The 27,404-nt window shown below is 38.6% G+C and overlaps 3 protein-coding genes and 1 pseudogene across 7 annotated transcripts; 1 reads left to right on the top strand and 3 right to left on the bottom strand.

The window, feature by feature from the left end:
- The window catches only part of LOC148727570 (uncharacterized), a 1,936-nt pseudogene extending 1,599 nt beyond the window's left edge, over positions 1-337 (bottom strand).
- Positions 338-1,563: 1,226 nt separating this feature from the next.
- LOC111341869 (uncharacterized) lies at positions 1,564-10,827 on the top strand. Of its 2 annotated transcripts, XM_022948900.2 has the most exons (5): positions 1,564-1,718; positions 4,551-4,865; positions 5,438-5,817; positions 6,765-6,855; positions 9,279-10,827. In XM_022948900.2, the coding sequence occupies exons 2-5, from the start codon at positions 4,562-4,564 to the stop codon at positions 9,539-9,541; spliced, it is 1,038 nt and encodes a 345-aa protein (XP_022804635.1). In that variant the 5' UTR covers positions 1,564-1,718; positions 4,551-4,561; the 3' UTR covers positions 9,542-10,827. The 2 variants fall into 2 exon arrangements, with proteins under 2 accessions (XP_022804635.1, XP_088582414.1); XM_088726288.1 differs by lacking the exon at positions 1,564-1,718 and having other exon boundaries at positions 4,456-4,865.
- On the bottom strand, positions 10,804-23,082 carry LOC111341868 (uncharacterized). 2 transcript variants are annotated; one of them, XM_088726263.1, is made up of 8 exons: positions 22,942-23,082; positions 21,209-21,325; positions 20,944-20,998; positions 15,603-15,948; positions 14,138-14,731; positions 13,618-13,725; positions 12,904-13,155; positions 10,804-12,486 (listed from the first exon to the last, which is right to left on the bottom strand). In XM_088726263.1, the coding sequence occupies exons 4-8, from the start codon at positions 15,892-15,894 to the stop codon at positions 11,861-11,863; spliced, it is 1,872 nt and encodes a 623-aa protein (XP_088582389.1). In that variant the 5' UTR covers positions 15,895-15,948; positions 20,944-20,998; positions 21,209-21,325; positions 22,942-23,082; the 3' UTR covers positions 10,804-11,860. The 2 variants fall into 2 exon arrangements, with proteins under 2 accessions (XP_088582389.1, XP_022804633.2); XM_022948898.2 differs by lacking the exons at positions 20,944-20,998; positions 21,209-21,325; positions 22,942-23,082 and having other exon boundaries at positions 14,138-14,728; positions 15,603-15,894.
- Positions 22,942-26,049, bottom strand: LOC148727569 (uncharacterized). 3 transcript variants are annotated; one of them, XM_088726290.1, is made up of 9 exons: positions 25,910-26,049; positions 25,432-25,666; positions 25,176-25,284; positions 24,674-24,777; positions 24,336-24,451; positions 24,105-24,178; positions 23,344-23,618; positions 23,094-23,242; positions 22,942-23,014 (listed from the first exon to the last, which is right to left on the bottom strand). In XM_088726290.1, exons 2-9 carry the CDS (start codon positions 25,625-25,627, stop codon positions 23,009-23,011), a joined length of 1,029 nt encoding a protein of 342 aa, XP_088582416.1. In that variant the 5' UTR covers positions 25,628-25,666; positions 25,910-26,049; the 3' UTR covers positions 22,942-23,008. The 3 variants fall into 3 exon arrangements, with proteins under 3 accessions (XP_088582416.1, XP_088582417.1, XP_088582415.1); XM_088726291.1 differs by having other exon boundaries at positions 23,154-23,242; XM_088726289.1 differs by lacking the exon at positions 22,942-23,014 and having other exon boundaries at positions 23,082-23,242.
- Between the last annotated feature and the right edge of the window lie 1,355 nt (positions 26,050-27,404).

Below are 27,404 nucleotides of genomic sequence, written 5' to 3'. Positions count from 1 at the left end.
CAACCTGGACCCACTTACAGCGATGGGTTCCCTTTATTATCTGAGCTTGTTTGCCAAGCTTCACACTATGACCAATGACAATGTCGACATTGAGATTGCTTGGTGGGAAGCTTAGACAATCATTTGGCTCATAGCCAGGGCGCTGATCTGCTTCAAAGACAGCAATGTTATGATAACTTGCCATCACCTTGTCACTCCCGTTGTAAGTCGGAACGAGGAAGCTGACGATCACATTGGGTTGTTCTGCCAAGTGTATGGCCAATTCCCTGTTCATGGTGGAGAGTCCACCCTGAGATGAGCCCCATTCACTAGCTAAGAGAAGGACTTCAAGTTTCCCTCAGCCTGATTGGCGGAATTTTGAGAAGCATTATTTCATGGATTGATCTTCCTGTAAACAATAAACATGTTGCCTGTCAAGATCAGGTTTCACTTGAGTGACGAAAGCTGTCACATTTTGATGATTCAATTAATTTGCAAAATATTTTGCTGATAATTCACTATTTGAAGTTCACTTCACTATAATTAAAGGATATACACAATACCTATAATTAACTGTTGATATTTTCAACTAATGAAAAAAGCTAGGAGCATTAAAGACGCAAAATCGTCATACACCGTACTACACGTCGTGTGAGTAAAACAAAACTATCAGAGTCTCTTACAAAATATAGGACTTCTTTTAAATCAAACGGCAAAACTAAACTATCGATGTCTAGACTTCCACAAATCGTTTAAGTTTTCAATTCTGTGTGAGTCCAAATGAAACTTAATATTTTTAAATATTCTTAAAAGAAGAAAAAGCATCGATTATCTGGATTCATCTTGAAGTTTAAATGCATCTTAGCGCTAAAGTAATTCGGTTTCCTCTAGCACTCTCGCCTCTCCTAACTTTCCTCTAACATAAACCGTTTAGCTTCTTTCTCGGCTCTATCTGGCCTATTATATATTGTTCCCCTCCTGTTCTCTCCGCTTATAACACACCGACAAGGTTCTTCAGAAATATACAGGACATTTTCAAAACAAATTAAGCTATTAACATGTTTAGAAATAAACAAACTTTATCGATGACATGCAACTCGTTTGTTATAAAGTATAACAGATATATAGGAACGCCATAGCCTCCTCTTCTTACAAATTTTAGGCCTCTTACAGTAAAGCGTTTCCCATAAGGCTGGAATGCAGTGACTATACGCCGATTTGAATAATCAACTTCACTCTTCACATCGCCTCTTGGGGATTGCAGGTATTACTTACTTGCTACCTCCCTAAATCCAGTAATATGAGAACAAAGAAAACTTATGTTTATTCCCACCTAAACTTACTCGCTCCTTTGTTCCTATAATTCCAGGTAATGTCAGAGCTTTCGTGTATTTTACCCTAGTATATTTTAAAGATGACTCAGTACAGTATGCTAATGATTCTGAGAAACGATGAATGTCATCACATAACTTTTCTGAGAAATGTATTGTTTCAGATTTGATATTCAAAGCGTTTCACATCGCTGATCAAGAGTACAAGGTCTCAACTGAAGAAAACAATAACCTTTACGTCACATGGCCGGAAATTGATCGCCAGTCGAAGAAAACAAATCGGGAAGAAAAATGTTTTGATTTAGCAAAGGTCTATCTAACGGATGTTTCTATGCTCCAACGCAGTCATAGAGATCAGAGATTCAGGGTAACAAACAGAATTTTATCTCGATTGACTCTGTTTTAAAGGTGAGTAGTATATTTATGAGATTTACAGATACACATTATCGTTTTGAATTCTAGCATCGAACTGTTATGGCTCGTTTGAACTTTAGAGCCCAAAGAGGTTGCAATGTACCTTGATTATATCTAAAATAATATCCCCACTAAATAATCGTGAACATTTTGTAAGTTACATCATTGTTTTCCGAATCCTGTAGAGCGATGTAGAATACGAGTAAGTGAGAAAAATTTTTGCAGCTGCTGGAATCCTGAATGGGTTCTTGCTTTCCTAGAAGAAGTCATTTCCTTTACAATTCCTAGTTTGATTAAAAGCCTCTTCTCATGCCCAACCATTTACCCAAGAATAACGTAATATTTGATTGTAAACTGAATTGATAAAGGAGTTTCTGAAGCTGACGTTTTAAGCATTAGCCCTCGTCAAAGCCAATGGAGGAATTGTGGGTTGTGCGTGTGTTAATATGCAGAAAAGGGAGCTACGCTAATGTTGAAAGATAAATTTTTGTTTACTGAACAAAGATTTTGAAGAGTTTGACAGCTTTCTGAACTGCCTAAATGCGGTTAAGCAACTGGTTTGGATGCATCCTTGTCATTCCTTTCTACGTCGCGAAGGTGTTCTCGGAATCGATCGAGTCGTCTTCCTGTTTTACCGATGTACATCAAGTGCAAGTTATGTAATAACTTGAACACTAATGTGAACTACATACCTACAAACTCGCATAGTTACTTGTTGTATCTATCTTCCCATCCATCACATGTTAAGAATTCCATTCCCTTTCCTCAGTTTCTTAAACTTCGTTGGTTATATCGTGATGACTCGGCAAATCAGAGGCAATGTGGCTATTCTGTTTCGGTCGTTCGAGCAGGCCACCACCGTGCCAAACAAATTAATCGACAGTTACTATTAAGGTGGCTCGTACTAGTTTCCTCGCGCGGGGAACAGATAACTCTTGTGTCACGCGCGAGAGAAACGTGAAAAGCCGAAAATTTACAACAAAGATGGCGGCGCGAGGATTTTTTTCTACTTTTGTGAGAAGTTTACCTAAGAGTGTGTATTTGATGTGTTGAGCGGCCACTGTAAATGCAGGAGATAGAAACTAAGATAAAGAAGACGATTTTCGGAGAAGTAAAGGTTCCTTCACTTCACATCTAAAAGAAATATTCAACCGATATGAAATCTTGCGGCGGCGAAAAAAGAAGAACTCAAGTGAAGGATAATCTACCGGAAGTGGAAGAAGACTTTGAAACTTAAAGGAAAATAATATGATGTAGCCAGAAGTCGTGTGTAGGATTTTAAGATGAGCCCGGGAGGTAGTCTTTGACTGCTGTTTAATGATTTTTTAGCAGTAAACGTCTGTAAACATCAGATCGTAGGCGCTCGCGCGAGCAGTTTGAATATATCAACAAAGTTGAAATGGTAAATTGGCCACCGTTACGGTTATAAAAGCTGACGTTTCGAGCGTTAGCCCTTCGTCGGAGCTAATAGAGGAATTGTGGGTTGTGTGTGCTTTAAAGGCAGAAAATGGAGCTACGTGATTGGTGGGAACAACTGCGTGTGCTCGCGCGAGCACACGCAATTGTCAGAGGTAGCTATGACAGATCATGAGCAAATGTCGATCTTGTAGAATCCAGATTTTTAAATGCGCGAGAACGCGCGTGGAAATTGCTAAACTCACGAAAGCTATTGCATGAAAACAATTCCGGTGACCCCTTCTTTTTATTGTTCCAATATGATAATAATGTCGAAAGGAATCATCAGAAAACAACTAGAAAATTCTAGGGAAGGAAATTTGCTATGTGTGAAAATTGCCTTTTTTCTAGATTTTCTGAAATTCCGCTCCGTATAATTTTTTAAAAAATCGTTGTGCATTTTCTTTTTCAAGTGCCAAAAGCAATCACTGAAAAAAGTCACAGGGTCACCTGGTTAGTTTTCGAATCATTTAAGCCACAAACTACAAAATGCGTCTGAATAAGCCTATGAAAACGTTGCCATGGAAACTGCTAGTGACGAAATGAGACCTATTTTTGGATGACCAATGATTATATAATTCAACCCCGTAAAAGTGTTCAACTGGCCTTGGTCAGTCTTTCTGTTGTGTTCTTTCGAAGTTACAAACCATCAAATAGATGAAAACCGGTACGAGCCACCTTAAAAACGTCACGGAAGAAAATACTAACTGCATTCCATTTACTCTCACTTTTCACCCTCACAACCACGCAGTTAAATCCATCACTCTCAAATAGATTCCTTTACTTCAAAATGATTCAGAGACTGGTACTATCTTTTCAGAAGACTGGTACTATCTTTTCGCAACCACCACTTATTTCATTTAAACGCGACAAAAAAATGAGCAAGTTTTTGGTCCGAAGTTCATTACAAACTAATGACCAACCCGGAACTTTCAAATGCACTTGCGAACTATGCAAAACTAGTCTTTTCACTGATAACATTGACAAAATGTCGGGACGCGAACGATCCATTGAAATTTGGGAAGAGGATGTAAACAGCAATACTATTAGGAAGGACAAAAATTACTCATGCAAATATTTCCGCCAAGGCGTGACCTTATATCCCCTTAAGTTGTATTGCAAAATTTGTGTCGATGAGAAGTGTCTGTATTTCATTTCAACGGTGTATCTACTAAGTTTCTCATTTCCTTAAATAGATGAAAATTACATTACATCTGACTGCTTGTGACTAGGCCGCAATGAGTTATGGTTGTATTCTGCGAAACCGAAACTAACAAAACCATTCCTCACGAACAAGAGAAAATAAACAGTTGATACTCTCTCGGCATGGATAACTATTTTATTTATTAGTGGATACTTCCTTATTTCCAGGTTCATAGAATATGGAGATACAAGTTCCAAACCGTAAGACCGTTTACCTTTTTAATTGCGACAATACTTTCAAGCTGGATTCAGTAGAAGCACTCTTGGCTACAATGAGAGGTAAACTTGAATTCGAAATATCGATCAAGCAGCATTGCTTCAAACTTTCCGAGATGTCCCATCTGAGTGACAGTATAGTACCCTCTCTGCAGATGGATTTTGCAATTTTTGTCGTTCATGCCAATGAATCTCGACTGTCTATCAACGAAGACAACGCTGGCATAGGCTACGCGAAGATCTACAAAGCTTTGCTGAAAGCGACTGGTGAGTCATACGTTATTTAGAGTAATAAGGATTATTTAGACGGACGTGTAAACGCTGTTGTTTAATATGGAACCTATATGTACCCATAAATTTAATCATTTTTGGGTTTGCCTTGCGAGGAGTTCGAGTTAGCGGGGTTTTACTGTACAGGAATGAGTTTTGTCCGCCCTTAAAACTGACCCAATTTTCTGGATAAGTATACGTTATGATCTTAGAAACACAGTTTTAAATAATATTTCTCCTGCAAAAATGGGAAGTAACGAAATCCGTTGATTTCATTTCCCAAATAATAAGTTAAATTCAGGTGAATTTAGGGTTATCCGGTGGGAAACTACGAAAAAAGGATATTTTTGCTCATACGTATTCAAATTGTATAAAAAGTCATCAAGGTAAAATTATGAAATCCAGTAATAAGGCAAGTTATAAACCTGAGGAAATTTCAATACAATATTTAGAATCCGTGGCAAAACAGTTTTGAAATGAAATTTTTTCGCTTACTTACTCTTACTAATACTGTTTCGGTTTCCTCTGTGTATTCATATTCTAATTTTAAAACTGTTTGTTATCAATAGGCGAAAAAGTTATGATAATTATAGGTGGTGACGACAACTATGTGGGGAAAGAAGAGGAAAAAAAAGCTGTTATGTCACGTTGGGCTCGGAAAAAAGTTTCGTCACAATTCGAGGAGGAATACCTTGACGGACGCAAAAGTTTCGTTTTTTCATGGCACAAAAGTCACCGAGAGGTTCACGAGAAGGCTCTTCTACACTTTTTTAATCCAAGCAAGAGGGGAGAAAGGTTTGATTACCATCTGCCAGAAATGAGTCCACCAGCCGTCACTACTAACGCAACAGCTGAGGAAAAGGATCAGGGGCTAAATCCCCAACCAGAGATTACACCTTCGACGCCGTCCAACAGTCCAGAAAATATCTCACTGTATCCAACAGATGAAGTGAGTACATGTTAAACTTTCATTATGTTTTTGTACAGTTTAAGTACAACACGGAATCCCCATAGACCACTTTCATAAATGGCCGTCGGATTAATATTCTTTTGTTTAAATTTCAATTAGCCCTACTGGCCTCGTTCTCCAGCAAAAAAATTCAAAAGATTACATTATCTCAAGCGAGGCCAGTAGGGCTAATTTAAATTTAAACAAAAAAATATTTATACGGCAACCATTTATGAAAGTGGTCTATAGTTAAATCAAGATTGCGTTGGTGGTGACGTAGCTGACAATTCTACTTTGCTATCGTTGCTGATTCTCTCTACATTGATGTTGCTTAACTGTTTGTTTGAATTGGCAGCCCTAAACGCAACCGCAAATAAAAGGGACCTTAAGAAACCACGAAGGCGACGCCAAGGAAGACTTCGATTAAAAAATGAATTTATACTCTTAGTTAGAATTTAAAAAAAGGCTGCAGGAGCTTACTGTCTCATACAGCGCCACGGCTCAACTTCAGCATGACGTATAAAGTAACCGTTGAGTTCCAAATGGAAGTTAAAATAATTTGCCGTCGCGGTTTCGGTTCACAGACGACGCAAATTTTGGCGATTTTACGTTGTTGTTTTGCATAGGACGGCTAAGAAATGTACAAAGTTTCAAAACGCACGTGCTGAGCTATTGGTCTGCCAATTAGATCTCTTGTTTTCCACGTCCTCGTTGCCGTCGCCGTCGTCGTTTCTTAAGGTCCGTAAAACGATTCAAAGAGGGACACATACAATAAAACTCTTATTTCCTATTTACCAATAGAGATACTTCATCATTTTTGGAAAAATCAGTATACAATATAAATCTGTGGGCACATGTTATACGACCAATGGCATTCGTTGCAAAACGGGCGAGGAAAAATTGTAATGTTGAAACGTTTAATTGAACATATTACTTTGAAAAAATAGGTCGAGCATGTAAATGAATTTGAAGCATCGTACAACAAGGGCATGGAGGAAGTAATAATTGTTGTGGGTCCTCGTGATCAGATTCCGGCAGGTGAGGCTACATTGAGTTAATCTTAAAGTGCTACTGAAACGAAATTTTCGTATCTGAGATTTTCGCTCTAACCTGTGGTTTTGAATATGCTGATCATCATGAGATAGTTTGCTTTGGCCAAAAAGAAGCGAAAGATATCTTTTTTAACCATTCAAATCAAAATTTTACACTAAACCATGTCCGGGCTCTGGTACCGAGCGAAATGGATTGATGACGTCACTGGTTGTGTTCACTCCGATAGCGTGGTTTATTTCACTCGCTGTTTGTTTGTATTCGTGGGCGAAGGAGATGGCAGATATTGAAGTTTTTTCAAGTGAACCTTCTTCTGAACGAAGCGAGGTTGTCTCCAGTAGCGAAGAGGAAGATGCTGGCGTAAAATGGGGTTGACAGGCCTATACGACTCCCCGGCGTGTGTTTAGAGTAGCCTATTCAAAGTTTAGCCCTCACGAGTATGTCTTTGAGCGACCGCTCTCTTTTGTAAGATACGAGCGACGGACTTTTGTATAGTTCGCTCAGTAGTGGTTTTGTTTCTATTAAATGCCAGTTTTTCATGAGAATTTGCTTTATGTGTGGCACTGAGTACGCACATTAGGGATTGCGTCTTTTTCGAATCGTTCGCCTTTGTAGATGTACAGCTATTTTTTTGACTGTCTCGATCGTTAAGTTGTCTTGATTGCTTTCAGCTTGCGCCACGCGCGCTGATTCCATCGTACTACAGTTCTTAGTGTTCAGTGTTCCAGCCGTTTTGGCTCGTTTTCTTTTCTTTATTTCGGTATGAAAACGACCGATTTCACGTTCATAGAAGCACATGATCGCCTTTACTGTTTTTTCTTTATCTCATTTTTGAAATCCTCGTCTGCTCTTATTTTGGCCCTCGCCCTATATTGTAGGGATTCTGGGCATGTTCTGCTAGGCATTTGGTACAGAGGGATTTGTTCGTTATTCTCAGACTTGCCAAGTAGATCATCTTCAGTGGCGGTGTCGTATGAGGCTTCCATGTTTACTTCACTCTCTGAATGGCATTGCTTTGGCCCGGGGCGTTTAGTAGCCCATATGCCATTATAATGTCTTTGGACATTTTCTGTAGATGGTCAGGCAAGACCGCGGTTTCGATCCTAATCTTGTGGATCTCGTCAGTTGCCGATTAACTAAATAGACTGGTAGAGATTCGTTCTCGGTATCAGTCGGGAATTTTGCTCCCTATCCAGGCGAACCTCTCGCAGATAGCCAAGATGCCGATGTGGCCGCCGATGAAGAAGAAGAGGATGGCATTTTGCCCGAAAGCCTCTTTTTCGGCTTCCCAACATGCAAGCCACACTCCATGCTTTTACCCCTCTTTCACAGAAGTACACAACCAGTGACGTCACAGGGCTGTTTTGGCCGCGCCAAGATGGTCGCCAATTTTGATCTCAGCCGGTCAACTTCGAATGGTTGAAAATGTACTTTCCGCTATGCGTTGGCCCAAAAAAGTACACAGCGTTTGCAAATAACGTTCAAACTCTATTATATTGCAAAAATCTCGGATATGAAAATTACGTTTCAGTAGCACTTTAAAGTTCTTTTGATATGCCCTGTTGGACCACTGACGAGTCGACAACTTTAGAAGTTTACGGAAACAACCGTATATCGGATAATCAACGGTTTATTGATATAAATATTCGATCTGAAATCAACAAATTTCCCAACAGTTATTTGTGGTATTCACCTACGTTGAGATCCCTAACAAATGAATAAAGAATTACCGTAGAAAACTCAAATCAAACCTACTTCTGTGGCGGGTTTCCATAAACTATGAACTACTGAACTGAAACTGCGGCTTGAATTACCGAACTCGGCGAACTTAAACTCCTGTATCTGGTAAGCGGCTGATTCACATTTTTCCTAAACGTGCAATGACTAGACAGGAAACTAAAACCATTCAAAGTGTAAATTGTTCCTAAGTGTCAATCAAAGTTTGCCTATTGTTCGTTAATAATTAATTCCGTTGAGGGAACACCTGTCCATGTCCTCAAACGCTCCCTTATTACCAGGGCCAGATAAAATCAATTCATTTTGACCCAATTAGTTTTCCGAGCATAGAAAGTTCAAACCAAATAGGTTTATTCCCTGATCCAAAAGAAATAATTATCCGTCTCATAGTTGACACCTTGTGGTCTGGTGTAACTAAAGGGCACATTTGAGAAAGAGGAATCCTACTTACAATGCGCGCGACCTCGCTCCCTTTCAAAAATATTTAATTACTAAAAGTAACATTTCATCCTAACATGCTCCGAAATGCAGTTAGGGCGCCGATATAGCTCCCACCTTCCCCCCCTCCGTCACTTTTACTAGAATACCAGACCTAGACATACAAGATAATTTCGTACTAAGATTCTGCTATGTGATTTCACTTTTGTCGTGTGTTCTTGTTCTTTCTCTACCAGGGAGGCTTTTTAATTACCCTGAAGGTTCAGTGCTTCTAGATACTCGACTTCGCTACGGAGAAGTCTCAGACGACGCGAAGGATGTGGTGCATAGAGAGAACGGATGGCAGGTACCAGAAGGCTACAGGGACCATCTGAGAAGTATTCACGCAGCAGAAAACAACCTTAGAGTGAAGTTTGTAGTTCGCCAGAACCAACTAACCACGATTATAATCCGAAACTGGTTTGGACCGCTTTTGCAGGGATGTTGCACAATACTCTGAGCCTCAAAAGCGGCTTTGTTTTCCAACAAATTTTCATAGGGGACCCTGTAGTAATCATATATATTTGTTTTCGAGCCAAAACGTCGGCCACTCTGGTCAAAAAAATAGATAACCCAAACTGCGTTTTCGATGCATGGCAAAGTTCACTAAGTCCGGGGCTTGAAAGCTTTCGGAAACACTTATTGTTATAGGTTGTGTTTTCACTAGGATAATTTTAGCTAGATAAAGTCAGAAAAGTCCGAGTTATACTACCTCGCAAGATGGTTTAACTTGTCCCGACAAATACCGCAGCCAATCGCATCGCGTTTAGTGACAGATGCCTGCCAAACAATCTGGCAAAATTATTTTCCAGACGCTCGCCTCGTGGTTTTTTCGGAACAAAACCTTGGCTGACTAATTGCAAAACACTTCCCAATTTTTTCACCGTTTTGCAATTCCAAAACTGCGGCCTTGGATAGACCCACATGGTCTTGCGCTTACGGCAATGTATGTTGTTTTTGCGTTGAATTGCCAGGATTACAACATTCCGTCGCATCATCTGCATCTGCCGAGACATTAATCGCATCATCTGAACGAAACTCCTTCTCGTTCGCAAAAATATAGCGAGAATCAGTACTAGTGAACTCATTAAAAGCGCTTCCTCTCCCGCCAGTTTTGAAAGTTGAGCGGATTTGTAATTTGAATCTTCCGAGTTATTAGAGGCTTAAAATTTCCCAGTAAAAACAGATTTCATATTTAACTAGCTAATGTCGGTCTGTAAACAAACACCTAGAAAGAATGTTCAGCTAGTTAATCGGCCTAGTGAAAACAGCCATAAAGACATTATTTACATAGTGCTGTCATTGAGCTCAAGTTGGAGGAGAAAATCTCGTAACTGTTGGACAAAGGTGACTTGGCTCCCATAATAGCTTGTATCAATGGCTGTACCCAAAAACCTATTTTTTGACGTCCAACCTATTTCGCCTACAAGTCACTTCTTCCTTGAGTTCTAGCTGCTCGCCACTTTTACTAAATTCGCATTTTCTTTTTTATATTTTAATGGCTTTTAATGCTAATGATTCTGAGGAGATCGAACGTTATCTCACAACCTTTCTTAGATATCTGCTGTTTCATATTTGATTTTGGAATAATGTCACAAGTGGAAGAAAACTAATAGAAAAACACTGCTTGAATCTAGCAAGGAATTTACGTTTTTAAACCCCCAGTTTAAGATTTCTAAACGCTAACGAAGTTATAAAGGTCAGAGACTCAAGGTAACAATATAATAAAAGTCATATTTGACTGGCTCTGTTTTAAAGAGGATTAAATATATTTATGGGTTTTTACAGAATCACATAGTAATTTTAAGATCACCATCATGATCATCTCAATTAGGTCGTTAAAAGCCGTTTAGGCAAAACACCAACTAATTCTAAGTGTAAAAGTAAAATTATATTCTATAATAAGTACAAGACAGAACTTAAAACTAACTGCACATTGACGCGCTCTTATCACGCTAATGAACTACGCCAATTTTCAAATTTGTCAAGTGACGTAACATCAAGCATATCAGGTAGGAGATAGTTCTAGTCTCCGGCAGTTCTTGGGAAAAAAAAATTGAACACGTCTCTCTTACAGTGAGGTTCAGTCAAGAAGCTTAAGGCTTTGACTGTCCCCGTTAAGAGTCTTATTATTAAAAATTTAAAAAGCCCTTTAACTCAATGTCAACCAAGCAAAGGGTGCAGTTCTGACTAGTTTTTCTAGCATGTACGTGCGCATGACAACCAGTCATAATCGCTTGTATAAAAATGGGCTGCTGCTCTTTGCACTCTTTCCAGTTCGACAATGTCGCATTTAAATGTTGGTAACGACCAACAGACGTGTACTCGAGCTTAGGCCGGACCAAGGTAACATATGACGTCGTTTTGATGCTCTCCGCACACAACCAGAAATTTCTCCTAAGCCTAAAACATCATGTTCGCGGTATTATATGATTTATATGTTCCTTCCGTCTAAGTTTATTATCTATTTCAATTCCTTAGTACGGATGGGAGTTTACGCTCTCAAAAATTTTCCCACAGAATAAAAATTTTGCGAGGGGTGGTTCGCGCTTATAGGTGAGACACGTAGAGTATAGAATTTCTTGGTGTTAAATTCCATCTAACTCATAGATTGCTATTATTTCTCGAGAAGATAAAATTAAAAGATCTCGAATCGGAGAGAGGTTGTAATGCAACGTGATTATGACTATCGCATCTATGAACTACCAATAAGAGAACAAGCCTCTATCATATATTCACTTTGTGAGAGTCTGGTGTAGAGGCCGTATTGATCTGTTCATTAAATAATCAAACAAAAGGCCGCTCTATCAGTTTGTACGGTAGACTGTAATTGGCCCTCCTTGTTATAATAGATGCTCAACACTCCGTTTGCTGTCGTTGAATACTTACACCTCAAGCTTTCTTCTATTTGTTCGGGAATTACCCAATCAGGACAACGAAACTCAAGATCCTTGGAAGCATATGATACTATCCCATAATGGATTCGTGTTTTGAGTACAAGAACATGGCTGGAATTCATGCCCCCTTCTCCATAGTTATTGGCTGCTGTTGAACGTGTATCGGGTCTTATTGTGTGGTACATTTCCAGTGATGGCAAACTCCCTGTATGCTTTTGCGTTCCTTGAACCAGTCTCCCGTCGGATGAAAAACCTGAGACAGCATTGGTTGGTCTGGATAACTCTCCTGAGTGGCTTATCTGTCCCTGTCTGTTCTTCGCCACTATTGGAGCTCCAAGCATTAATTGTATCAAGACATCGGGTTCCACGTTCAGTTTTCCATCCTCCAACCACACGATAAGGCCCTTTCTTTTCTCTTTAAGCATTAGTTGAATGTTGTGTACGAATGTCTCTTCCCCTCCTTTGAGAGCAGGACATCGATCGGAAATCGTAAAGATAACCTTTTCAACTGCAAATTGTAGCAAACAGTTATATCGTATTAAAATATTCTTGTCAATCGCACGAAGAAATTACATTTCATCGGCTATAATGTATGGCCTATGCGTAGATACTGTGATTTGTAAGCTTCTTTTTTTGTTTTCATTCAGATATAGGGACACATTTTAGGCAGGAATCATACTGAGTTGCAAATTTAAAAATAACTTTTCAACAGCAGATAAAGAGATGTCGATTGGCCTTTTTACCTTATTGTAAGATGTTCTCAAATCATTTATTTCATCCACCTAAAACTGAGAACTTGCTATATTAAAATATTTTAATTAGAAATACATGTTTCTTCGGATTTTTATCTACAGGCCTTTGTAAAAGGGCATTGTGCAAAATAGATATAGTTTTACTATCTTGCATTAGCATTAATCCTTCTTACCGACAACATCAGCTGCTGTCCAGAGAACGTCTTCCAACTCATGCCTCTGGATTGTATTAAGCGCTTCTTTATCCACCACAAGAACACAAAAACAGAGAGTGTTTCTCGTCAAGTACGATTTGATATAATCTAGTGAATAATTTTCCACTAGGGGATATTTTGGCAGGTTTATCTTGAGCTGAAGGTCTTTGATGACTGATTTCACAACCTGCATTGTATCCAGAGACGCATCACAGCCAAGGACCGCTAATTCTAGGGAATTGAAGCAAAGAATAATTATAACTTCGTTTTGCACAAGCTAAAACCATTTAAACACTTTTTTATAAAGGACTAATCGGTCTTGTCTACACAATCTCAACTTTAAATACTCGCCTAGACAAATCACTCTGTTTTTCGCACTTTACTGAAAGTGCACTTGCCCTAACCCTTCATGTACAGCTCAGATTAACCTACCATATTCTAAATAAAAATATCTGACGTTCACATAAAAAGCTTCCATTGAGTCAGGATTAAAAAAAATGACTGAAAATTTTATAAATCGTCATAAAATGACAATGACACACGAATGAAACAGCGTCTCCGGGACTTGTTTTGCTTCTGTTGCAATGGTTCATATTGCTCTCATAGCGGTGGCTTTTTGTTGTTCTTATTGTTTTTTTTTTTTTTTTATCGGTGCCAGCTGTCTTTTTTCTGGACGTCACTCGTTGTTCTTACCTATTACTTGACGTTCCTTTTCCATAGCCGTATCTGTTCGCATTGACGGCTGTTGCGGTTTGTTGTCCAGCAGTTTCCTCCCAGAATCTGCAGCCACATCTGTTGGTGCTACGGTGCAGATTTTATTGGAAGGGTCAAGAATTAAAAAGAAAAAATTTTAGAAATCTCTTGGAAATATCTAAGAAATTGCTATCACTATCTCAGAGCTCTATTTTTGTTAATGTTTTAAAGAATGCTAGCAGTCCTTGTTTTTGATATCTGATACTTATCACTAGGATAACTTTAAATGCAATTATTGACGTCGCCATCTTCATAACCAGTACGTTGTTGCTGTGGTTGTCGATATTTCCACTATCTTGTGGTGCTAGTGTTGTTGTTTTCCTTGTTGTTTCTTTTGACAACGTCATTAACATTATCATTGTTCTGGTATTCATTACTCGTTTTTGTGGCTATTGTAATTGTCTTGATCATGCTTTTCGTTCATACTTTTTTAAACGTACTCGGTCTTATAAGTTCTCACCTTCTATCGGACATGTTTCCTTCATCGCAGTATCGATTTGCGCTCTGTGTTGTTCCGATCTGATCTTAAGTGATGAGCATCCGTATTCTGAAGTCGAAACAGCTGTTGCAGAAAGGGGATCAAGCTGTAGTTTAGGTTGCTGATTAGTGTGAAAATCCACACTTCTTTGCCTGGTCACTGCGTGATCTTTTTTCGAGGAACTTGACAGATCCCGCCTCTCTTCTATTTCTCGTTTACTTTTCCCTTCCGGGAGGGTAGCGGAGCGTTGAAGCCTAGGCTGATGCGCAGGTTCTGTTACTCTTGCTAGCGGAGCCGTTGGGTCTTTTAAAGAAAGCTCAGGCCACTCTGATGGTTCATACTCGAACTTTTGTCCTTTCTTGTTAAGATCAAAGTAATGTTTCAGTGCTTGCTCGTGAATTGCTCTGTGTTTTCTGTCCCATGTAAAGAGGAAACTTTTTCGTCCGTCGAGAAATTCCTCTTTTAGCTGCGAACGTATCTTCCTTCGCGCCCACCGCGAGGCAACAGCTTTCTTCTTTTCCTCTTCGTTGCTGTAATTGTTATCACCACCGACAACAACAATTACGTTTCCTTCTGCTTGGCAAGAACAAAAAAAATTGAAAACACATAATTGTATGACAGAAACGTGACACTCGAGGTCACGCTACTGTTTCAACTCGGCCGTGTTATTTTAAAAAAATCTATAGGGTCGGAAGCGAAATCAGAGATTATCACGATAAAATAATAGAGAATCGCGAATTCTCGTGTTTAAATCTCAAGAATCATAAATGACGAGGTTTTGCTAGAATATGAATCATGAATATGGAAATAGTTGTTAGTGAATCGCAAACCATAGACAAGAGGCAGGAATCATTAATATCGAAGATCAAATGACTTCGCATTTTGAACAAATTTCAAAAAATCTGATACGACAAAACTGCTGTTTGTACATTAAATCCGTCAATATTTTAATTGTCAAAATCTCATGTATTGTAACCGACGGACAGCGTCACAGCCTCCAAATTTTCATCACAGCTTTCAAAACGTATTTTTGAATTCTACATTCAAAATACCATACATTTATGTTTACTATATATATACCGCAGTGTTTGGATTGAGACAAAAGCGAAACCTGTCAAATACATGGTGTAGACAAAATTATCTAAATATAGCATAAGGGAAAAACGGTAAGGGAAGATTGAAGTTAACGCTGTTTTTCCTAGTAACATAAATCTCGTGGCAGGAGGCCGTTTAAATTTCAAAACAGAGAAATTTATATTCAAATCACTGTAAATATCCCAAAGGTAAAGAACGAAGCGGAAACTGAAAATATATGATATATATAACAATAGAAAAAAACACAAATGAGTTCATTTCGCAGAAACTACAATATTACGACTTGACGAATACTTTTTAAAATAAAGATTCCAATAACACCTGACGTAATCAACTTCCGGTTTCGCTATACCTGTCGCCTGAAGCAAAGCTCTGTAAACTTTCGTGTATCCCCCTTGTGCGTCTTCGTTGATGGAAAGACGAGATTCGTTTGCATGTACAGCTAAGACGGCAGCATCCATCTCCAGGGTGGGAATCGTTTGATCGCTGAATTCAGATATTTCGGAAAGCGAGAAATAGTGTTGCTTCACAGATATCTTAATGCCGAGTGTCTCTGTCGTTGTCAACAAGAAGTCTTCGATGGGGTCGAGCTTACAGAGACGGTCGCAGTTGAAGAGATGAAACTTACGGGGTGATGCCATCATATTTCTTTCATCTAGGAGGTGCTGTTGAAACCTGAAATGTCCCTACACCTAAGACTGTATGGAAATGACATCAAGATTAGGTCATTGAAGCGTTATGAAGCTTGTTGATGGCATTCGATTCTACTCCAGGAAATCATATTACATACCTTCAAATGAAAAAATAATTCCTTTGGAAGAGATCACCGTTCACCCAGAGATTACAAAGGTAACATAACATGCACTAAGTTGTTGTGACATGGGAAGATAATTTTTTGATAACGAATTTCCTCGGAAAAAAACATGGGCTACAAATGCATGATGGGTACAGCTGAGTAGCTGTCAAGAGAATTCGTGACGAAACGCATGTAGCGCAACGCGGGCACATGGGAAGATTTTGCTCTAAGTTCATAATGTTATTGAAGCCAAAAACTCATTCTTTGATGGTGCGTAAAGCAGTGATTACTACGAAATCAGTTGACTCGTTATAACTGCCATGGATCTACGAGTAAATTTCGCGTAAACTGAAAATTATGTTTTCTCTCCTTCGTGGAAATTCGGGGATCGATGCAACTGAAAATAGATTTGTCTGTTGCCTCCCCTCCATATTGAACAAAGAGACAAGTTGGCCATTCTGTTATCACTTCGCTCTGAAAGCAATCGAATTATAAGCTTACACTGATATAAGAATTTAAAAGAACTGGATTGGAGCGGATTTCACGCAACTTGAAAAATGAACAAATTATGCGAAGCGGGAAAATTTCTTCAGTAATATAAGCAAAACAATCACCCATTCCTTCTTGCCCATTCTAATTTCTTGACTTTTTTTATTATAAATCAAAGAAACAATAATGTTGCAGGTAATACTTATAGCCGGTTGCACTAGGGTTACAAATATTTCCATTCCTTGAGCTGTAACTGTACCAGCCACGCAAAAATTAGATTAAAAGACACAACATAATCATTCCTTTTCAAAATTGTTAGGTCTAGTTATAACATAAACATTGTGTTCTATTACTTTTCCAAGCAAGAGAGATATAAGTTTCTATTCATGTAGTGAACAAAGATTATTGAACTAGTGCTGCATGAGGGGACGCAAATCGCCTGCACTGCAAGTATCCCGGAAAGTCCCAAACATTTTCTTAGACTAAAAGTCTAAGAAAATGTATGGGAATTTTTGAGCGCTCCAGGCAGCTTTCCTGTAAGGCGTCATAATCTTGTTGCTGCTGACATCGATGTGACAGATAATTGCTTTTACAGTGTTTTCTTTGCCGGCTTATATTGTCATCAAGTTTCAATAAGACGGCTCTCATTTTTCACGAGAACAATAAAGTTTTTGTAAATTACGAGATCGGATGCCCGTACTGTTTCAACTAATTCGTTCTTCTTGCTTGGGAATACATTAAAATGTCGGCGGACCTTGAGGCCTCCACTAAGCTGGAAATACCAAATAAACGGGAGGTAAAATCGCGAAAAAATACTCCCAAGGAGAAACGTAAACAAAGTAGAGAATGGAGAAAGCGAAAGCGACAGCAGAAGAAAGCGGGTAATCTGGCTAAAGTTCTGCCTGGCTTAAGTTCTACCTGGCATCAATGGTGGACCAAATCTGGCTGAGACAAACTTGATAGATAAAAATCATTTCCTCCAAATCTGGATACAAAACAGGTAGGCAAAGAAAGCGGACTTATCATGCTTAAGGCTAATTCTAAAGAAAAAATGGAAAGTAATGAGAAGCGACCGCGATTAACAACCGTTTTAGATGTAAATTATTCAAGACCAGCAACAATGCTTCGGAGGGCGCTTGGAGACGATGCAAGACGCAGACGGGCTCAATATTCAAGGCCGTGTTTGGCACAGACAACTTTTAAAAGTATTAGTAGTCAGAAAAATATCCATTTGAAGAGTCATCACGAGACTCAGGTAAACAGAAATTCAAATATTCGAAAAGGCTGGTTGCTATGGAGGACGTCATAAACCGGCTAAGTGTATTTGCTGCCTTATGTTTTGATGTGAATGTTGGTTTTGTGGTGTATCAGAACTCAATACCGTTAAATTTCATTAAAGATCCAGCAAAGTGCCTGAGTTTGATCTTGCAGCCTATAGTGATTGATGGAAGATGCATTTAAAGTTAAATTTCTATAAGTTAAGGTACTCTAAGTTGGAATCACCTGGAACCATCTGAAACCACCGATGAAACCATCTGAAATTACGCATATAATGCCCTACAGTACAGAATAGGCACCACAAACAGGTCTTCAAGGAAACATTCCATTGTTCTTGTTGAAAACACACTCAATTAGCTCTACGAATGGCTGGGAGTTGCACGGGAATATGCGAATTCATTGCTTGACAAAGCACTTGCGTGACAATAACAACATGCGATCGCGAATGCAAAGAAACTGTTTTAAATCGAAAGAAATACGTGAAGTTTTTTCAACGGGATCATGCAAATTATATATGAAAAAGCCCAGGTAGGCCTGAAGACTTTCAGACTTCCAAAGGAAATTTTGGACATTGTGTTTCTTTTTAATCAGAGACAAATTTATAGCGTGACCTAGAATTTCACTGACTTTGTTACTGCAAAAGTGAAATAAATGTGGATTTTTTGCAAGGTATTTTAGTGCAAATGACAGAATATCGCTGATGAATGGTGGCTTTAACTTCCACTGCCTAAGTAAATTTCAGGTGGTTTCAGGTGATTCCAACTTTTAGTACCTACGTTAAATTTCCAGGTTATTTATGTCTGCCAATCTTGACTCTTCATATTTTTTTATTTTTGCAATGTTTTTATGTTACATGTCTAGCCATGTTATGCTACTCAAGCAAAAAGGTGGTGATGCTAACAAATATATCAATGAACTTTGCCAGCGAGGCCGGATTGGACACAGAGTGCTGTGTATTCTGCAAAGTTATTAAGATAGGTTATACCTGCAATTGCTAAATGACATGCATCATAACAGAATTCTACTGTAACACAAAAAATTTTCAGGTTACCGGTATTTGCGATGCAATTTATTTGTAATCAATTAGTGACAGCTTTCTTGACTTTACGGAAAGGCAGAGATCTGTCCACAAACATGAATATATTTTAACTGTGGTGAACAGTGATTATATATCTACAAATAGTAGTGAATATTATGACTTTAGCCAAGGTAATTCATTATTAAACCGTGCGTGCACTTTATTGATGGGAATGTGCCTGTCCTGATGTTCCTCGTGGGGAAGCCTGTGCTGAGTGTTTCCCAAAGAGCAAAGCAAATATGGGGGGGGGGGGGTAGGTACAACTCTGCATTTCCGTATTGACATGCATAAAAACGTTCAGCTTGCAGTATGGTACTTCACTTTCTCTTTGGAACCCATGTCTTTAAATCTCACTTGGGATACTCAGTTTGACAGGCAGTTACCAGCAGAAATATGGTAGGTTTGGATTATAAGGGTGGAAACTAAATTCACTGTTTTTTGTTTTTTTTTTCTGTCTGTTTCAGATGGACAGGGTTAAGAGATGACTTGCTCTTTCCCCTTGAAGAGGAACCATGTGATGTCAATTTATGTGCTATGCATGCAATGTATGACATTTGAATTTTGAAATTGTGTGCACCCATTGTAGTATGGCACAATCAACATTGTTTTCTTTTAAAGAAATCTATTTTCTCGAAGTTTAATCCTGTAATAATAATCTTTTGTTTAGTGTTGCCTGATCACTTCTGAGATATATATTTATTTATCATATTTCTTTGATTAATATAGCATTCAGTGTAATGCCAGAGGGCTTCTGGGATATATAGCAAACTTAGTTTTTCATTCACAGTTAATAGAGGGAAATGTTGCCTTTCCTTTCTGGTTCACTCAGGTTGAATTCCTGGCATTCAATGTAATGCCTGAGTGCTTCAGGGATACATAACATACTTAGCTTTTCATTCATGGTTAATGTAGCGAAGTGTTGTCTATCCTTTCTGGTTCACCCAGGCTGAAGTCCTGGCATTCACAGTAATGCCAGAGCACTTCTGGGATATATAACATACTTAGCTTTTCTCTCATGGTCAGTATAGGGAAGTGTTGTATATAGTTTCTGGTTCACCCAGGCTGAAGTCCTAGCATTCAGTGTAATGCCTGAGCGCTTCTGGGATATATATAACATACTTAGTTTTTCATTCATGGTCAATCTTGGGAAGTGTTGTCTATTCTTTCTGGTTCACTCAGGCTGGTCCTGGCATTCATTGTAATGCCTGAGCACTTCTGGGATATATAACATACTTAGATTTTCATTCATGATTAATCTAGGGAAGTGTTGTCTATCCTTTCTGGTTGACCCAGGCTGAAGTCCTGGCATTCAGAGTAATGCCTGAACGCTTCTAGGACACATGACATACTTAGTTTTTCATTCACGAATATTATAGGGAAGTGTTGTCTATCCTTTGTGGTTCACCCAGGCTAAAGTCCTGACATTCAGTGTAATGCCTGAGTGCTTCTGGGATATATAACATACTTAGTTTTTCATTCATGGTCAATCTTGGGAAGTGTTGTCTATCCTTTCTGATTCACACAGACTGAAGTCCTGGTATTTAGTGTAATTAATGCCTGAGTGCTTCAGGGATATATAACATACTTAGCTTTTCAGTCACGGTTAATATAGGGAAGTGTTGTCTATCTTTTCTGGTTCACCCAGGCTAAAGTCCTGATATTAAGAGTAATGCCTTAGTGCTTCTGGAATACATAACATACTTAGTTTCTTTGACAATCACGGGTTAATCTAGGGAATTGATGCCTATCCTTACTGGTTCACCCAGGCAGAAGTCCTGGCATTCATCGTAATGCCTTAGTGCTACTGGGATATATAACATACTTAGGTTTTCATTCATGGTTAATATAGGGAAGTGTTTTCTATCCTTTCTGGTTCACCCAGGCTGAAGTCCTGGCATTCAGAGTAATACCTAAGCGCTTCTGGGATATATAACGTGAAGAAATTCTTGTGACTCAAACTGTTCTGCTCTTTGAGCTCTTCACCTATCTACAGCAGAGCGACAATGATAAATGGTCATTTGAGACACAACTTTGAAAAACAGTTTCACTTACAGCTAGAAGGTGCCCTGCAAACCGCGACGGGAAGAGAACTTCAAAACACAAAATGCTGCAAAAAAAAAATTAATGAATAAATCAAGGCAAAACAAAAGCTGGTACATTTCTTTGCAAAGCTAGATCATGAAATTTCCGATGCGACGTTTTTGTAGGACGTAAACACACGACGACGACTGATTTCCTGACAAACTGGGCAATACGAGATAACATGAATTATGCAACAACACGAAATAATGCGCACAGCCTCAAGTAATCTATATACCGTATTTCCTTGAATACGTGCCCACCCCTCTGCCATCCAAACTTCAAATGCGCTGGAATTTTTCTTGTTGACGAAGGGGCGTCTATGGGTGTGCCACCTTAAAGTACAGCCTAATGACTATGATCATATAAAGAGTTTAAAAATACAGAATTGCTGGGTTAAACTGCACTTTTGGGTGTGCCACCTTAAAGTACAGCCTATTGACTACGATCAGAGAAAGAGTGTAAATATACAAAAATGCTGGGTTATACTGCACTTTTGGGTGTGCCACCTTAAAGTACAGACTACTGACAATGATCATATAAAGAATTTAAAAATACAGAAATGCTGGGTTATACTGCACTTTTGGGTGTGCCACCTTAAAGTACAGACTACTGACTATGATCATTTAAAGAATTTAAAAATACAGAAATGCTGGGTTATACTGCACTTTTGGGTGTGCCAGTTTAAAGTACAGACTACTGACTACAATCATATAAAAAATTTAAAAATACAGAAATGCTGGGTTATACTGCACTTTTGGGTGTGCCACCTTAAAGTACAGACTATTGACTACGATCAGAGAAAGAATGTAAAAATACAATAATGCTGGGTAATATACTGCACTTTTGGGTGTGCCACCTTAAAGTACAGCCTATTGACTACGATCAGAGAAAGAGTGTAAAAATACAAAAATGCTGGGTTATACTGCACTTTTGGGTGTGCCACCTTAAAGTACAGACTACTGACTACGATCATATAAAGAATTTAAAAATACAGAAATGCTGGGTTATACTGCACTTTTGGGTGTGCCACCTTAAAGTACAGACTACTGACTACGATCATATAAAAAATTTAAAAATACAGAAATGCTGCGTTATACTGCACTTTTGGGTGTGCCACTTTAAAGTACAGACTACTGACTACGATCATATAAAGAATTTAAAAATACAGAAATGTTGGGTTATACTGCACTTTTGAGTGTGCCACCTTAAAGTACAGCCTATTGACTACAATCGTAGAAAGAGTGTAAAAGTACAAAAAATGCTGGGTTACACTGCACTTTTGGGTGTGCCACCTTAACGTACAGACTACTGACTACAATCATATAAAGAGTTTAAAAATAGAGAAATGCTGGGTTATACAGCACTTTTGGGTGTGCCACCTTAAAGTACAGCCTTTTGACTACGATCCTGGAAAGAGTGTAAAAATACAATAATGCTGGGTTATACTGCACTTTTGGGTGTGCCACCTTAAAGTACAGCCTGTTGAATATGATCATAGAAAGAGTGTAAAAATTCAATAATGCTGGGTTACACTGCACTTTTGGGTGTGCCACCTTAAAGTACAGACTACTGACTAATACTGCACTCTTGGGTGTGCCACCTTAAAGTACAGCCTATTGACTACGGTCATAGAAAGAGTGTAAAAATACAAAAATGCTAGGTTATACTGCACTTTTGGGTGTGCCACCTTAAAGTATAGTCTATTGACTACAATCATAGAAAGAGTGTAAAAATACAAAAATACTGGGTTATACTGTACTTTTGGGTGTGCCACCTTAAAGTACAGTCTACTAAATAAGATCATATAAAGAGTGTAAAAATACAAAAATGCTGGGTTATACTTTGGGGTGTGCCACCTAAAGTACAGACTTCTACATACGATTAATAGGAAAGGTAATAAATACTAAATACTAAATAAGAAAGGTAACTAGTGCATACTGTGAAATTGAAAAGGAAGCAAGTACTTACAAATGGTGCCCATTTCAAAAGCGCTCTCCGACAAAACATCTGGGCGCTGCACAATATAAACCACACCTCATAACTTAAAGAAAAATAAGCAAGAACTGTTGAACCACAAGTGAAGGTACTTGCCAATGCCACCTCTGGTATCAAAGACTTACATCAACACGGGACTGACAAAATGTAACACAGTTAAGAATAAAATTCTTAACTGTGTTTACATCTGTGTAGGAGAGCTTCAACTTGTCCAGTGGAAGGGAGAATCCCACAATCTCTTCAAGGTTTTGAAGAATTCCAAATTCTGTTGGACCTGAAATGTGTTTTATCACAATGGGAAAAATAATAGATATACCCACAAAGTGAATCAATTGTAAAATACACACAAAGCCAATAATTTGACCACTCACGCACCCGACATAGAGCTAACATGAATATTCTGCTTTGAAATAGCAGACTCCTGACCACTCTTCTTCTTAACAGAAATTCTATCACCATGAAAAGACTCTGGGCCAAAGCACTTCAGGGCTTGATTGGCTTCTGGAAGTGAACCAATCTTGTAGGCAATCAGACCAATGGATGCAAGCAACTGCTCTGTATTGCGCATCTCCATATGTAGTGCACACAACTGAATGTTAGTAAGCTCTTCATCAAGGAGAAAAAGGAGATCATCCTGGATTCCAGTTGATCTGCAAATTGTGGATAACAATGGTGCATTTACAATAATTATATTGTAAATGGGTACCCCAAGAAAAGCAGGGATGGCGTAGTGGTGAGAGAAATCGCCTCCCACCACTGTGGCCCGGGTTCAATTCCCAAACCTGGCATCACGTATGGGTTGAGTTTGTTGGTTCTCATCCTTGCTCCGCGGGTTTTTCTTCGGGTCCTCCGGTTTTCCTCCCTCCGCAAAAACCAACGTTCCAAGTTGTGTCCCCAATTAGCTTCAAGCTAAATACCCCTGACACATTATTAAAGTTTATTATTATTATTATTATTATTATTATTATTTATAAATAAAGAATAAATAGTCTTATGAATATCATGGCAATAAATAAATGGTGGAAGGTGGCTGCTCTTACCAATGCATCAACTTTGGTACCCAAAAGGCCTCAAGCACTTCCTACATAAGCCTGTGCATTATATAATGATCATGAAAGGCTAAACTTAAAGTATACCTGCCCATGTTACACTTGCTTCGTAGACATTCTAAGCAGGTTTCATCTGGGGCCACTTCATGACATTTGCAACCCTAATGGGAAATGAAATTACCTCAAAATAAATTAATATTATCTTACAAAATTTTTTGGTTGCATTATTAGAGAAGACTGTAGCTTGTGTATTGTAACTGATGAACTACAACTAAAAAATGCTCATTGATCCACATGTACACCAACACAAATACTAACCCTGATTGTATTGCATATAAAGCAGAATTCTACATCTACCCCTCGACCACCAAGTTGAAAATCAAGATCCCCTTTCTTTACCAAAAGAGGGATCAGTGTATTGTAGTCCAATGTAACTAAGATATGACAAAAAAACAACAGCAATAAAGAATTATGATATGACATACCCCGGTACATGTAGAAAATTAACTTATTGTTTAAAATAATGGTCACTGATAATGAAAAAAAACCCTCAATTTAGTTTCTAAAGAGAAAGTCAGCATCCTCCCTTTTGTAAAGATTAAGGTTAATGTTCTTGCAAATAACCATTATGTAACAAAATGATAGAAACATCTTACCATCAAATTCTACATTGAACTTCATGCCATCAACAAAAATTCCTTGGTTCTTGATGATTCTCTTTTGTTCATTTAGATCATTTAAAAGTACTTTCAGGCTTTCCCTATCAAAATAACATTAGGCATGAAGACCACCAATGAAACTTGTTGTTTATTCAGAGCTTATGTTGGGGTAATGTTCTTATAATGTAAAAGGATTTGCAGTTTTTTTCCTCTTTCTGTTTAATTCATAATGTGTGGGCATTTTGTGTGTGTGTGTGTGTGTGTGTGTGTGTATTTGTGCGTATTACATTTGTCAGATCTTAGAGCCAGTACTGGAAATTGAGTCAACAATACAACTATGAAAACTGTAACATATATGTTCTATAAAACTATAAGCTTTCAGTAAGGAAACCTTTATAAGAAAGTGTCTCTACTGTGCAAATTAAAAACTTTGTAACTACGTCAAGCAAAGGAGAAAAAGTATTTTAGTAACATAAAATAATAGAAATTAATGATGAACCTGTTTTCTTTACAATTGGCAATGGCCAGTGGGTAAACAGACTTTGCACTCTGTATGTTGTAAACAGGGTTAAGACAGGGAACCAGACCTACCAACACCTGATTTCCACCTGATCATAAAAAAATGATAGAAATGGTTATTATTTCATTCTCATTCATGGGAACAAAAATTATGCACAACCACACACTTGATCCGATATAAGGTATTGTTTAATAATTTATGGCAGCAGACTTAAACCTGACAGTCAGTATTTTACCACAAAAGGGTCTTCCATCTATCTTCATCAGAAGTTTGAGAGTTGCTGAGCACACATTATGCAGCCTTTGCTCGCAGACAATCAACTCCAAAACAGGAAACAAATCCACCTGATAACCTTGTAAAGGAGAAGGCACCTTTTTCACATCCATGTATTCTTCACAAACTCCAAAGATCCCTTTTTTGGCCACCTTCATTTGGTTAAGGTTCAACAATATTGGTGTGTCAGAGGATTTCTAAAACGGAAGCCAAAGAAAGAAAGCAAAAGAAAAATTAAAAAAACAAAATTAACATGAAAAATACATCTGATATAACTGATATAAATAATAATGAGACTTGCACTTCTTCTACCACTTTCAAGCATTAAATTTGTTACTGTGGAACTGCTTCCAAGTTGGGATAAATTAAATCTGACTGTAGACATATCCTTTCCAAAAGAAGCCTCTTAAGATTGATAACTAATAACAGACCTTACTTACCCGTCCTTTCAAGTTTGGTGATATTGATTACAGCTTGCCAAGTATTACCAGATACCCTTGCCTTGGTCTTGAAATATAATAGCACCCAATCTGGAACTCGGAGGCTTTCCACGTATAAGGAAAATGTTTCATCACCAACAAGCTCTTCCACCGTCCGTTTAACTCCTTTCTTTAGGGCCACATCCTCCACAATCTCATTTACAAAAGCAATGGCCTCCGGATCGCCAAAAGCACACATGCTGGAAAGCACCATTGATAAATTTTCTCGGCTCCTTTCACAGATGCCTTGTGCATCTTGGAGAACGGGGCTTCCCCTTTTCTTAATAAGGAAAGTCTTTTCTGGGGTCTCAAATTCATTCCTTTCAGAAATCTCCTTTAGATTTGGAGAACTAAGACTGCCACTGTTTGGAGGAGTCAAATGAACCGAGACAGGCATTTCTTTCGTACTAGCTAGGCGGAGTGTTGAATATTGAGGGTTCATTGCAAGGCACCAAGCTGCACGTGGTCGCTCGCAATTCAAGTCGTTGCCGTCTCCCTTGAGGGAACTCAAATCCAAGCCATTGAAAAATTCTTTAACTTTATAAATGGCGGCGGATCCTCCTTCTTCAGAACCTCTTTTTTCCCTCAGAATAACCGATACAAGCCCAAAAGACGAGCAAACAACTTCAAATGCGCTGGAATTTTTCTTGTTGATGAAGGGGCGCCCATCGAGAAGCCGAAGTAATAATTTTGTCGCTTTCAATTCGGCAGAAATCTTCTGGAAAAGTTGTCAGGATCGGCGATCGCTTAAAATATCACACGCTTAAAATATCACAGAGGAGTAATTCCACAAAATTCTGTTGTGAGCACATACCAGTAATTATGCTCGCTTAATGCATCACTGACGACGCGAGAGAAGGTCGAAAATCCTTTCGTCGGCGCCATTTTTGGGGAAAATAACTTAGAAAATTACATGCACTACAAAGCAATCTGGGAAAAAAAAAAGAACATTGTCCAGATCCAAAAACAGACACTGTCCAGATCCAACCGAAAGGGGCGCTAACGATATTAACCACGCAAACGCTGACATAAAAACCACATATTTAATTGGATTAGAACGCCTGGGAAGTTTGATGTGTACTTCCAGTGCAGACGATTTGCCTCCCCTCATGCGCGTGTTGAGGGGAAACTGGCTGCAAAGCGTACCACGCTGAGAGATGTGCACCAAGGACTCTCGAACTGTCATTTCTCAGTCTATTTTATATCTCTTTTCTGATACGATTCTACCACAGCTAACTCACTTCCCTGCTCTCTAACCACTTTGACTCTGACTGAATGATCGACTCTGTCTTGCTCTGATCAACTCTGATAGAGTCTCTACAAACTTTATAGCACGCCCTTATATATTCACATTTTAAGGATATTTAAATGATAACTATGATTGGCATTGCAAGGTTTAAAAGAAAATTGTGGTTTGTTATGTTTTTAGTACATTGCAACGAAGTTTAATATGCAT

This window comes from Stylophora pistillata, chromosome 7 (genome assembly GCF_964205215.1).
Source record: "Stylophora pistillata chromosome 7, jaStyPist1.2, whole genome shotgun sequence".
Lineage (NCBI taxonomy): Eukaryota > Metazoa > Cnidaria > Anthozoa > Scleractinia > Pocilloporidae > Stylophora > Stylophora pistillata.
The sequence above is the reverse complement of the archived record's forward strand: the minus strand, read 5'-3'. Positions and strand labels throughout refer to the sequence as shown.